The sequence below is a fragment of the Lutra lutra genome, chromosome 4 (assembly GCF_902655055.1).
Source record: "Lutra lutra chromosome 4, mLutLut1.2, whole genome shotgun sequence".
Taxonomy (NCBI): Eukaryota; Metazoa; Chordata; class Mammalia; order Carnivora; family Mustelidae; genus Lutra; species Lutra lutra.
The window spans coordinates 89,437,836-89,449,998 of NC_062281.1; the positions used below are offsets into that span (position 1 = coordinate 89,437,836).

Consider the following 12,163-nt stretch of genomic DNA (forward strand, 5'->3'; position numbering starts at 1 on the left):
CAAATGATCCACACCGTGCCTCCACTCCTCTCCTCCCATTCACCCCTCAGTCCACAGTCATTTGTCTTTCTCCCCACCACTGTACTAAAATTGCTCTGGCAAAGGTCTCCTCAGATATGAATGCCACATCCACAAAATGCATCTTAGCCTTCATCCCACTCTGTCTCTCTGAGGACCTTCACCTTGTTCATCACTCCCTCCATCTGGGAGGTCTCTCATCCATGGACTTCATGACACCAGAGAAGGCTTTGAATCTCTTCCTGTGTCCCTGATCACTTCTCAAGCTCCTTCCTCGTGGTTTTTCAAGATTGGTTTATCCACAAAAGCTAGGAAGAGAACAGGACTTCTCTTGCCTTGTTAGCCACTGTCGCCAAAGCACTTAGGTCAGCTCCACACCCAGGGAGGACCCTCCCTGTACAACCAGTTAGCTCCTATACTGAGTGTTGGGGCTGCTGGAGTGGCCAAGACATTGGTTCTGTCCTCAAGTAGCTTGCAGTCTCGTGAGCAAAACAAAGAAGTAAACAGAAGAGTTTGCCACAGTAGAGTGTGGTAAAAATCACCTTACAAGGAGCTACAGGGATACAGCACATGCTTAATCTCTCCAGCTTTGAACTGTGACAGCACATGTGAAGTTCTGTCCACCAGGGAACCTCAGGAGAGACTCAGTGCCCAAAGTTTTTACTGGAGGCCAGTCACATAGGCACACCCTATCTGGTATTTATCAAAATGCCAAACTCCCAGAAGGAAAGAGGTGTTTGGCATAAACCACATTGTTTGTACAATTTAGGCACAGTGGACTATGGACCACAGTCAGAGAATAGTGGGAAACTTCCCAAAATCCAAGTTCCTAGAGTCCAGACCAGGGCCCCGGCTAACCTTGCAAGCAGGCCTAAGTACAGCAGTCCTAGGCCAGATCTATTAGATGTCTAGCTCCATCTTAAAGAATAAGGAATACTTAGAATACTAATTTTTTTTAAAAAGAACAAGGGATACTTAGAGGAGATAATTTCTAAGTTTTAAGAAGGATGATGCTAGGTACTTAACTATGTTCTCCCTTCCCCCACAAAATTTGTTGGAGCTCTAAACCCTAATGTGACTATATCTGGAGACAGGCTTCAGGAGGTAATATGGTTAAATGATTAGGTGATTACAGGTCATAAGAGCAGGACCCTAATTCAATAGGACTGTGGCTTTATAAGAAGAAGAGTGAGATCTCTCCCTCTCTCTCCAATACATGAAGATGCAGCAAGGAAGCAGCCAGGAAGAGAACGCACCCTCAGAATAAATTGGCTAGTACTTTCATCTTGGACTTCTAGCCTCCCCAAATGGGAGAAAATAGATGTCTGTTTTTTATCCACCCAGTGTGCGGTGTTTGATTATGGCAGCTTGAGGAGACTAAGACAGATGAGTAGGTAATAGAGGTGCAAAAGTCCTGAGGTAAGAGAGATTGAAGAACTATAAGCAGGGGCCCCTGGGTGGCTCAGTCAGTTAAGTGGCCAACTCTTGATTTTGCCTCAGGTCACAATCTCAGGGTCCTGGGAAGGAGCCCCGCATTGGGCTCTATGCTCAGCAGGAAGTCTGCTTGAGGATTCTCTCTCCCTCTCTCTCTGCCCCTCTCCCTGTGCTTGCACTGTCTCTCTCTCAAATAAATATTTGAAGAAAAAAAAAAAAGAGCTATAAGCAAATGTGACTGTTCTCAGTCTTATTCTCTCCTACAGTGATTTCATCCCTCTTCCAAACCCCCCACCTCCACACAGGGGCTGAGTTCAATTGCTTCTGCATTCTCAGCACAGGGTAATTCCCTCTCCCTGAATTCATGGCCATCTCGCCTTGGTCATTGCAGGAATATTAGATTATGTTCAGTGTCTCTGGTCTTTCTCCTCTCCAGTACATTTTCTATACTTCCGAAAAGGGGAAGTGCCTCATGCCACTCTCCTGCATAAGACTTTTCAGTGGTTCTTGATAGATAGCTCTCCAGATACAACCCAAATTTTCAGGCATAGTCCTTCATGCTCTGACCCTTATCTCTCCAGGCTCATATCCTGGAGCCTCTGCCTCACATTTACCATCCTTCCACACCCAAAGTACAGGGCTACAGAACCGCCCACAAGTCCTGAGAACACACATGTGCTTCAGCCTCCTTACTTCTGCACAAGCCATCATGTGAGCCTTCCTCTGAAGACAGTGCTCTGAGTTCTAAGCATTTTACAGGAATTATGTCTTAACCTTCATGACAACCACATGAAGTAAATACTACTATCCTCTTCACTTGGAAATGAGGAAACTGAGGCACGTAACAGAGAAATGTCTCGCTGGAGATTTTAGAGATAATGTGTTGCAGCAGTAGGTTTGAACCCCAGGGTCTAGTTCGAGTCTGTCATTGGAAATACTGCCATACTGCCTAACTTCACCTAGCCTCACCACTGCGCCATCCACCTAGTGGATTTTCATGCATCCTTCAACATCCAGCTCAGGCAGCACTCTCTGCATGATGCTTTCCCTGCTCCCAAGCAATAACCACTCATTTCCTTCCCAGTGTTGTCACTGTACCTTGGTCACAGCTGGTAATTATGTCTATCACACTCCATTGTGTCCATTTAAGAATCTACCCAACGCTGCACAGAATTCAGGTAACACACAAGGATTAGCCTCTACTGGGAGGCCCCACATTTATTTCCTGAATTGCCCTTTTCCTCATCTGTACCTCATTTTAGTCTCTGTTTAGCAGTCCTCACTCACCCTCAGCTCCTTGCCTACTTTAGCCCTTTAGTTAGATTTACTGTTTACCTACCAAATCTACCTTTGCCTCCCATCTATCCTGAACTCTCCCTCCACTGATGAAAACCTAGTAATGAACCCATTTCAGCACGACCCTGGGCAGTCACCAACACTGGCAGCCCTAACTGGAGGAAGCTGATGTCCCAGCCTGGTTCTGGACAATTCATACTTATTTGGTTTAGCTCTTTCTTTGGTTTCACTCAAGCTACCTCGTGGGGGCAGACGAGTTGTTGAAAGAATAAATATCTTACAGAAAATCAGGGAAACTGAACAAGCAGGTTCAGGAAGAACAAGAAACAGTGAAGTTGGACCACAGGTTCTCACTATTAGTGCTTCACTATTTATAAAACTCAGCTAATGTCTAAGTAGTTACTCCTTTTATTTCTAGTTTGCAATTCATCTATTTTCCCCCACTATTCTATGCACTTTCCAAATCTCATAGCTTCTACTTATTCACAGTGTTCACTTCTTTGTAATTTTGATTTGCCATGACCTCATGGGTCTCTCTACACAAATGTTCAGCATCAGCTCTTCTGAATGTGTAATTGTCTATGTGTTTCCACTTTCAGTTTCCAAAGGACAAGAAGATGAATGGCCCAAATTCATCTTTCTATGTCATGTCATGTAATATCCACTACTGTCCAGTCTATGGATTGGTAGTCCTTGAGTCCAGAGCTAACTTCAATCCAGTCAGCTGTGACAGTGGGCACAGGGTCAAATCATGTTGTCACCAACTGGGTTGTCACTACAGAGGAGGCTATAAATGAGGTGTTTTCCCTTAAAGAGGATTATGTTATCAAAGTTTCCACGATTCACATATTAGTCATTTATCTAGTCATTAATTAATATTAATTAGTCATTAATCATTTAGACTAATGATTCTTTAATATTTTTTAATCCTAGAATTTTGTGAGAATCAGATGAAAACTATAGATCCTTCCCCAGAAAGAAAATCTCTTTTGCAAAAAAATTCATATATAACTTTAGGGTATTTGTGAACCCTAGCAGCCATCCATGGAACACCCCCAAACCACTGAGGGTAAAGTCTATCCACAGACCACCTCAAAGGCAGGAACTATATCATAGTCATATTTGTATCTCTTGTGCCTAGCACTGGTCTTAGCACATACTAAGTTTCCAAAAATATTTGTCAAATGAGTACATTGAAGAATTCATTTGATAGAAATGAATAGAATTCATTCATTTGGTAAAAGAAGCTTTTCCAATCCAGATAGAGGCTAAGAAGTTTATAGTTTATATAAAAGGAATCGAGGAGCCATTTTGTTTCCTTCTTTTGTTGTGGTTTGTGTTTTAAGTAGACAATTGATCAGGGCTGTAGGGCAGGAAAATGCGGTTTTTTAAAAGATTTTATTTATTTATTTGACAAAGAGCACAAGTAGAGAGAACAACAGGCAGAGGGAGAGAGAGAAACAGGCTCCCCGCTGAGCAGGAGGAGCCTCGTGTGGGACTTGATTCCGGGACACTACAGAAGGTGGAGGCTTAACCGACTGAGCCACCCAGACCAATGTGTTTTACACACTCAAAAGGATAGATTAAAGGGGCAAGAGACCAGTTAGGAAACCCACGGAAGGAGTGAATGAAAACCTAAACAGAACACTGGAGGTGGGATTAGAAAAGATGGGGCAGATTCAAGAAAGTATAAAGATAAAACTGATAAGGGCACCCGGATGGTGCAGTTGTTAAGTTTCTGCCTTCTGCTCGGGTCATGATCCCAGGGTGCTGGGATCAAGGCTGCTTCTCCCTCTCCTGCTTCCCCTGCTCCTGTTCTTTCTCTCACTGTCTGTCTCTCTGTCAAATAAATAAATAAATAAAATCTTTTTTTTTTTTTTTTTTTTTTTTTTTTTTAGTGATAGGAGTTGGGGGCCGCCTGGTTCAGTGGGTTAAGCCTCTGCCTTTGGCTCTGGCCCTGATCTCAGGGTCCTGGGATCCAGCCCGCATCTGGCTCTCTGCTCAGCAGGAAGCCTGCTTCCCCCCACCCCCTCTCTGCCTGCCTCTCTGCCTACTTGTGATCTGTCAAATAAATAAACAAAATCTTAAAAAAAAAAAAAATCATAGGAGTTGGCAGTTGAAAAGTCTTGTAGGTAAGAAAGGGATTTACAGTCAAAACCTGACTACAAAGCTCTCAAGTCAGCAGAACGGAAGAATGGCAGAAAGGCAGTACCATTAGTGGAGAAGGGGAAGACGGGAGAGAAACAGGTTATTTCTTTAATTATTGAGCCTAGGGCTCGGGTAGGGCTTTCAACTGGATTCAAGAAAACATGCCTCTGGGTAGCTGAGGGGAGATGCAGATTTGCTCAGAAGTGAGCAGCCGGTGCAGGAAGCAATTTATGCAATGCCCTGTGGTCCCTTATCTTTCATTCACGGCTACTCCACAGTTTCTGAAGCCGTCTCAAAGCCATGATTTCCCTGGACAGTTATAATGGTCTTATGAAACAGGAAATACAACACCACTGCTTTTAACAGATAAGGAAATGGAGCTCTGAGGAGAGAGGGGATTTGCCAAAAGTACTGCAATAAAGTGACAGCCCCACTTCAGAACCCGGAGCTTCTGCCAACTGCACACAGAACAAATACCCTACTCACACCGGTCAGGTTTGAACTGCAGTGGTTTGGGGGTTGGGGGGTTTCAGTGCCTCAGGGGAAGAAGTTTGAGACAACAGCGCTCCACTTGGCACGACTCACCACTGCTTCCTCCATTACCCAACTTTAGTGTGAAGGAAGAGACAGCCTGGCTTCTAGGGAACTTCTACAGTTACGGCCACACTCCGCGTTGCACGTTGTTACAAAAGGGCCCTCCTGCCTCTCTAACCTGAACGAGCAGAACGGGCTCGTACACGGAAAAGAGGCATGGACACCGGCACAACGCGCCCAAGACCGCTATGCCGAACTTCTAATTCAGGAAAGCCCTTTAAATCTTCAAGGACCACAGGACAGGAAGAGAGCGGGTCGTGGGTGAGCTGCGCGTTGGGCAACGCGGGCGGGGCGGACAAGTCCGGATCGGCTCCGGGAGGCGGAGGCGGACTGGTGGGAGGGGGCTCGTGAGTCAAGCGCGGTCACGCGGGGCGGGTCACCGACAGCCGGGAGCCCGCCGCCGAGAGCTCGCTTCGCCGCTGCCGCCGCCGCCGCCGGACGCCGACTCCGCGCCCGTCCCGCGAACACATGGTAAGCCCGAACTTTTTCTGGTCTTCGAAGCGCTGCAATAGAAAGAGCCACACCGCGCTTTCCACCATGCTTGATCTCTCGTTTCTGTGTGGATGTGGCAGGAAGTAGGGCAGGAAAAATAAATCGGGGGTGGGGGTGGGGGGATTGGGGTGGAGAGGCAGGAAGGAAGCAGCCCTAACTGATAGCTGCGATAGCCGCCAAGGATCGACCCCCGGAGGGTCTCGGTCTCCCGGGCGTAGATCTGGTGCACGTCTGGGGAAGGGGGCTGCGCTCGGCACCGCTTTACCGGGGGTGGCGCCACGCCCTATCCCCCTCTACCGGCAAGTGGGGGATTCGCGGGGTCCCGCAAGGGCTGGAGGCCCCTGGCCCACCCCTGGGAGACAGGTGAAAGAAGGGCCGTAGGGGCGTCCGGCGGCACTAGTTGTTTCTGTAGACCAGAAAAGGGCACTTCTCAGAACTGAGCCGTGGGAGCCCTGGGAAAATCAGTTTCGGTGAGCTAGGCAACCCGCCAGGACACAAAGAGCCTGAAGCTGAGGCCGCTCCCAGCCAGCGGACTGCGGCCCGGACGGTGGGAGGAGCCCTATCCAGGCCGAACCCCCTCCTCCTGCCCTTTTCCTCTGAACCCACCATCTTTTCAGGGACTCGCGTCGTCATCTGTTTTTCTCTTCTCAGTTTCTGCCAGCCTACTTCGAACTCTATTTCTCACTTTTGCATTAAGCCACCTCCAAAATTTACCTCCTCCGAGGCCTCTTCAGTGAAAGGAGTCAGTAAGCTTCCGCCCAGGGGCCAAATGGGGTTTCTGTTACACCCCCGACCCCGCAAAAGCTGTGAATGGATTTTATGTTTTTGAGTGGTTGAAAGAAAATCACAGGAAGAATAATACTTTGTGACATGTGAAATGATACAAAAATCAAAGTTAATTGTCCATAAATAAAGTTTTATTAGCACACGGCCACACCCATTCACTTATGAGTTGTCTGTGGTTGCTGTCCCGCTGCAGAAGAGGAGGGACAGAGACAACATGAACCACAGTGGCCTAATATATTTACTGTTTGACCCTGTACAAAACACATTTGCCAGACTCTGCTCTAGTGTGTGAACATTTATCCCTGCCTACTCTTTCCCTCCTTCCTTTCCATGCAAAAAGGGAGTAACAATGTCGCATGGAACCTTGAAAAGGTGGACCCATCACCAGTAGGTGGTGAAGATCGGCCATTACAGATCCTTGGGGGGGGGGGGGGGCGGAGCACATTGGTTAAGAACGACAACAGCAGGAGTGATTGGGTGGCTCAGTTGATCAGGGGTGGGACTCTTGATCTCAGCTCAGGTCTTGATCTCAGCTCAGGTCTTGATCTCAGGGTTGTGAGTTCAAGCCCCAGGTTGGGATCCATGCCACATACAGACAGACAGACAGACATAAATAAGGAAGGAAGGAAAGAAGTGGGCCTGGGTGGCTCAGTTGGTTAAGCATCTGCCTTCAGCTCAGCTCATGATCCCAGGGTCAAGTCCTGCATCGGGCTCCTTACTCATCAGGGAGCCTCCTTCTCTATTTCTGCTTGCCATTCTGCCTGCTTGTGCACGCTCTCTTGCGCTCTCTCTCTCTCTGACATCTAAATAAATAAAATCTTTTTTAAAAAATAAGTATGAAAACAGCAGTGCTGGAGTCATTTTCAAGTGTTACTTCATTTTCATATTCCTTTTTCTTCCCCTTTCCTCAACATTCGAGCATGCATTGTTTAAATTCTTTCACAGTATCCAGTTATCTCACACCATTTTCTTCTTCCTATCATGGTGCCAAATAAAACTGAGGATGCAGTGAGCCGTGGGCAGTGCTGGCCTCTGGTCAGGAGATCCAGTTCTCCTCTGTCTCAGCCTCAGCTCCACCGTGAGCAAAGCTTTCCTGTCTCTGGGCCTCCCTTCCCTGGAACCATCTCCCAAGCCCCCTTCTGCTCTACAAATTTTGCAGTTCCATTTCAGTAACTTGGTAATTGTGTTTCTTTTTTTTTTTTTTTGCTCTGGAAAATTACCTCTGAGGAGAAATACAGAGGTTTTAATTTTTTCCTTGTGTAGTTGATAGCAACAGTTTCAAGTAGGGAAAAAAAAAAGTCTAAATTATAGTCCTGATGTTAAGGAAGGAAAAAAATAATGCAGAAAGCCACTTGGAAACTAGAAAAGCAAAACAATCTGAATTCTGCAGGGAAGGGGGGCAGAGTAGCATCTGCAGGCCTAGAGAAAGGTCAGAAAGCCCTTGCTCCTCAGCCTGGAATCTTCTATCTTATCTGGCATTCCCTCCCAGCTGACCTTCTTCCTGTCAACTGACACATTACTAAGACGGTGAGATTTTAGTCCTGATAAGGAAGCTGTCGAGCAAACACAACTGTTTCCAGGCTATGGTATTCTGTTTCACTCCCAAACCCTGGACTTACAAACGTTTTTCTTTGCTTAAGAAAAAGTTCTCTTTGAGGAAAAAAAAAAAAAAAATTCCAACAAGATGACTGTTAGGAAAGAATCCACCTCCAGAAAAGTTCATTAGAACCATCTCGGAAGGGGCATTACAGATAACTACTACATGCAATCGGCCCCAAGCAGCTCAGCTAGCTGGTAAAGCACATGGAGAAACTGCAAATGAAAACACTACAGGGAAGAGGGAAGGAGCCCAAAGTTGTGTGACTAAAGCCCAGATCAATTCGTAGCACATTAATTACAGTCCGTAGCTCGCTAATTACTGGGATTAAAAGTCTCCAGGAAGTTCTGCAAAGACCAAATTAAAGGTTCATTGCTAAATTGCAAATGTCACCATCCAAGGATCATTTTTTCCCCAAGATTTTAGGTATTTATTTAATAGAGACGGAATGAGCAATGGGAGGGGCAGAGAGAGAGAGAAGGCAGACTCCCTGCTGAGCAGGAAGCCTAATGCAGGACTTGATCCCAAGGTAGACGCTTAACTGACTAAGCTACCCAGGAACCCCATAAAGCATTGTTAATACTTGAAGCCTCAGAGGAAGGGCGAGTGGGGGCAAGTCTTCCAGAAAGCCTGCAGTTGCCAGTCTGAACCACCAGGGGGATCTAGGTACCAGCAGGAATGACCCAAAGGCTTTGCAAAATAGGATTTCCCTGAAGGATTCTGTTAAAAGGAAAGCAGAGCCCAGCACAGAATTGACCCCAGCTCCTCCTGGCGCAACCACAGCTGAGGTTTAGCTCTGTAGAGGTCAGGCGAGCTGTGTGACAGCCTGGGCGCTCCCCCTTCCTGACATCCACCTTTGTGTTTTGAAGTGACCAGAGAAGTTCTTTCAGCTGTTCCTGTAGGAATTAGTGGTATCTTGGAACAAAGACCAAGAACTGCAGAAAGGGACCTGGAGGCTGAGATTCTAGGGGTGACTCTGCTATGTCAGTTACCTTCTCATGTCTCTATTTCTCGCATGTAAAATTAACGATTTCTAACCTTTGATATGAAAGAAGCTTTTGAACATCCAAAAAGCTCTCAGATCTCCCACCCCACACACAATAATAACTATGCATTTAGTGTTCTTCTAGAAAATGCAAGAGTCCCAGGAATTCAGTACTGCTTTTTTTTTTTCCTAATTTATTGGGGTGGGTCAGAAGGAGAGAGAGAATCTTTTTTTTTTTTTTTTTTAAGATTTTATCCATCCATTTGACAGAGATCACAAGTAGGCAGAGGCGGGGGCGGGGGGAGGAGGCCCTCCGCGGAGCAGAGAGCCCGACGCGGGGCTCGATCCCAGGACCCTGGGATCCCGAGCCGAAGGCAGAGGCCTTAACCCACTGAGCCACCCAGGCGCCCCGAGAGAGAGAATCTTAAGCAGGCTCGACGCCCTGAGTGGGGCTCAATCTCATGACCCTGAGATGACCTGAGCCAAAACCAAGAGTCCGTCATCTAAGCAACTGAGCCACCCAGACACCCCTCAGTATTGATTTAAAAAGCTGCCATTTCATTCATCCCGATAGTCTCTCTATTCTCTTAGAAAATAGGAAATTATTTAATCTCTAGACAGAGCTTGGTGTGCTTATGGATCTGTGGAGCTATAGTTATACATATGTTTACTGACCGGTTCTAGAAACATCATGAAGCCTGCCATGCTCACTCTCATCTAAGCAGTCTACTGCTTTTAGACACACCCACATGCTTTGTATGTACCCTCAATATGCTTTATCCAGAATAAACATGGGAACGGATAAGGAAGGCATGCTCATGGAATGTGACTTTCTGTGTTTGTCCTGGGGCCCTCTGCCCCTTAAAAAATGACCTAGCCTTTTAGGAAACTGCTTTGCCCTGAAATGAAGGTATGAGATTCTCTAGAGTGTCCTCTGGGCATCTAGCCCTTGTCTGAGCCCTGACTTTTTTTTTCTATAAAGGCAAAAATGTCCAGCCCTACTGAGACTGAGCGGTGCATCGAGTCTCTGATTGCTGTTTTCCAGAAGTTTGCTGGAAAGGAGGGTAACAACTGCACGCTTTCCAAGACAGAGTTCCTAACCTTCATGAATACGGAACTGGCTGCCTTCACAAAGGTACGGCTCCCAACCCTCATTCCCCAAACTGCCCAGAGCTCTAAATAAGACGCTGGCAGAATGGCTAGAAGTGAAGGCCCAGCAGCTGACCCCCACGCTCCTGCCGCCTCTTCAATCACTCCAGCATGGACAAGGCTGAGCCCCCAGGGCTCTGAGTGCTGTGACTATTAAAGGACCTTTTCTTCTTTTCTTTGAGTAAGATGTGTTTTAAAGATCAAAGTTATCAAACTACATGACACAGGGAATGGTGAATTCTTTCTTCCATTTAGGGAAACGGCATATGAAATGGTAAATGGTGTAATAGGATAGTTTTCAAATTTATTCGTCCAACCCAAAGCTTCTAGGGAAGTCCCACCCATGGAACTTTCTGTGATCATGGAAATAATGTTCTGGATACCTGCATAGTCTAAAGTGGTAGACAAGGCGCAGGTGCCACTTAAGGACTGACTTTCTAAATTCCTAATTTAAACAGCCCTTTGCCACTAGCAACTGTGAGCGTGTGCACATGTTGGCCACTAAGCTAAGGGAAGGAGGGGGCAGATCGGGGCCTGCATCTTCTTCCCTGTCACTTCACTCCTCTTCCGTACAGTTCATACACTGCGGTTGCATGCAACACTTGACAAAGGTATTCCACTGCTTTTATGAACTTGAATAGCCAGCCTGTGCCCGTCACAGAGGAACCCTGGGCGGGGAGCCAGAAAATGTGGATTCTAGTCACAGATTTCCCCTTCAGCAAGTCACTTCATCTGTTTGAGTCTGTCTCAGTGTCTGGAAAGTGGAAATGCTACTAGCCCCTACCCTGTACTGCACACTCTTGTGTGACTAAAATGTGGTGACATAATGGAAAGCATCTTAGAAAGTGTGACATAAATTAATTATATTTCTAATAGGATCATTATGATGCTTATTGTTATCTTGCAGAACCAGAAGGACCCTGGTGTCCTCGACCGCATGATGAAGAAACTGGACCTCAACTCTGACGGGCAGCTAGATTTCCAAGAATTTCTTAATCTTATTGGTGGCATGGCTATAGCTTGCCATGACTCCTTTACAAAGTCTCCCCATTTCCGGAAGTAAATCAGAGGGGCTCTTGGGCCTGCGCTCCAGACCACCTCTTGCCTTCAAAACAGCTTCCCAGTCATCACGTCCTCCTCACAATCTCCACGGACCCTGAGCCCAGAGCGCCCCCCACCCCCCCACCCCTCTGTGCAGGCCAGTCCTGCTGGTAGTTAATAAAGCAATAGTGTTTTTTAAATCCCACACTAAAGAGTCAGTTACATTTGTGCCAGAGAGGAAGCAGCATGGGAGGAATGGCATTAGCGTGATGGAAGCAGTTCCCGGAGCAGCACAGGAAATAGTGAAATACACACTGGGTGTAGATGTAATTATGACTCACAATACCAATATGACTACCTATTACTCAGACTGATGGAGAGGTGTCACTTGTCATAAATCAGTAAGCATCTGTTCACCCCTACTGCGGGCACTGTCACAGGCTCTGAAGACATAGTCGGCAAGACAGACAAGGTCCCTCATTCACTGAGCTGACTTTCTAGTGGGGGAAGCCAATGAACAAGTAAGCAACAAAGATGACTGGAGTGTGTGAAGTCCTATGGAGGAAAGATTACAGGGTGGTGTGTTACAGGTTAATGGGGGCTGGTGGAGGGCGTGCCTCTGA

At 46.7% G+C, this 12,163-nt stretch overlaps 1 protein-coding gene across 1 annotated transcript; it reads left to right on the plus strand.

The window, feature by feature from the left end:
- Positions 1–5,806: 5,806 nt before the first annotated feature.
- On the plus strand, positions 5,807–11,745 carry S100A11 (S100 calcium binding protein A11). The gene is made up of 3 exons (XM_047726114.1): positions 5,807–5,961; positions 10,333–10,485; positions 11,407–11,745. The coding sequence occupies exons 1-3, from the start codon at positions 5,959–5,961 to the stop codon at positions 11,560–11,562; spliced, it is 312 nt and encodes a 103-aa protein (XP_047582070.1). The 5' UTR covers positions 5,807–5,958; the 3' UTR covers positions 11,563–11,745.
- The last annotated feature ends 418 nt before the right edge of the window (positions 11,746–12,163 follow it).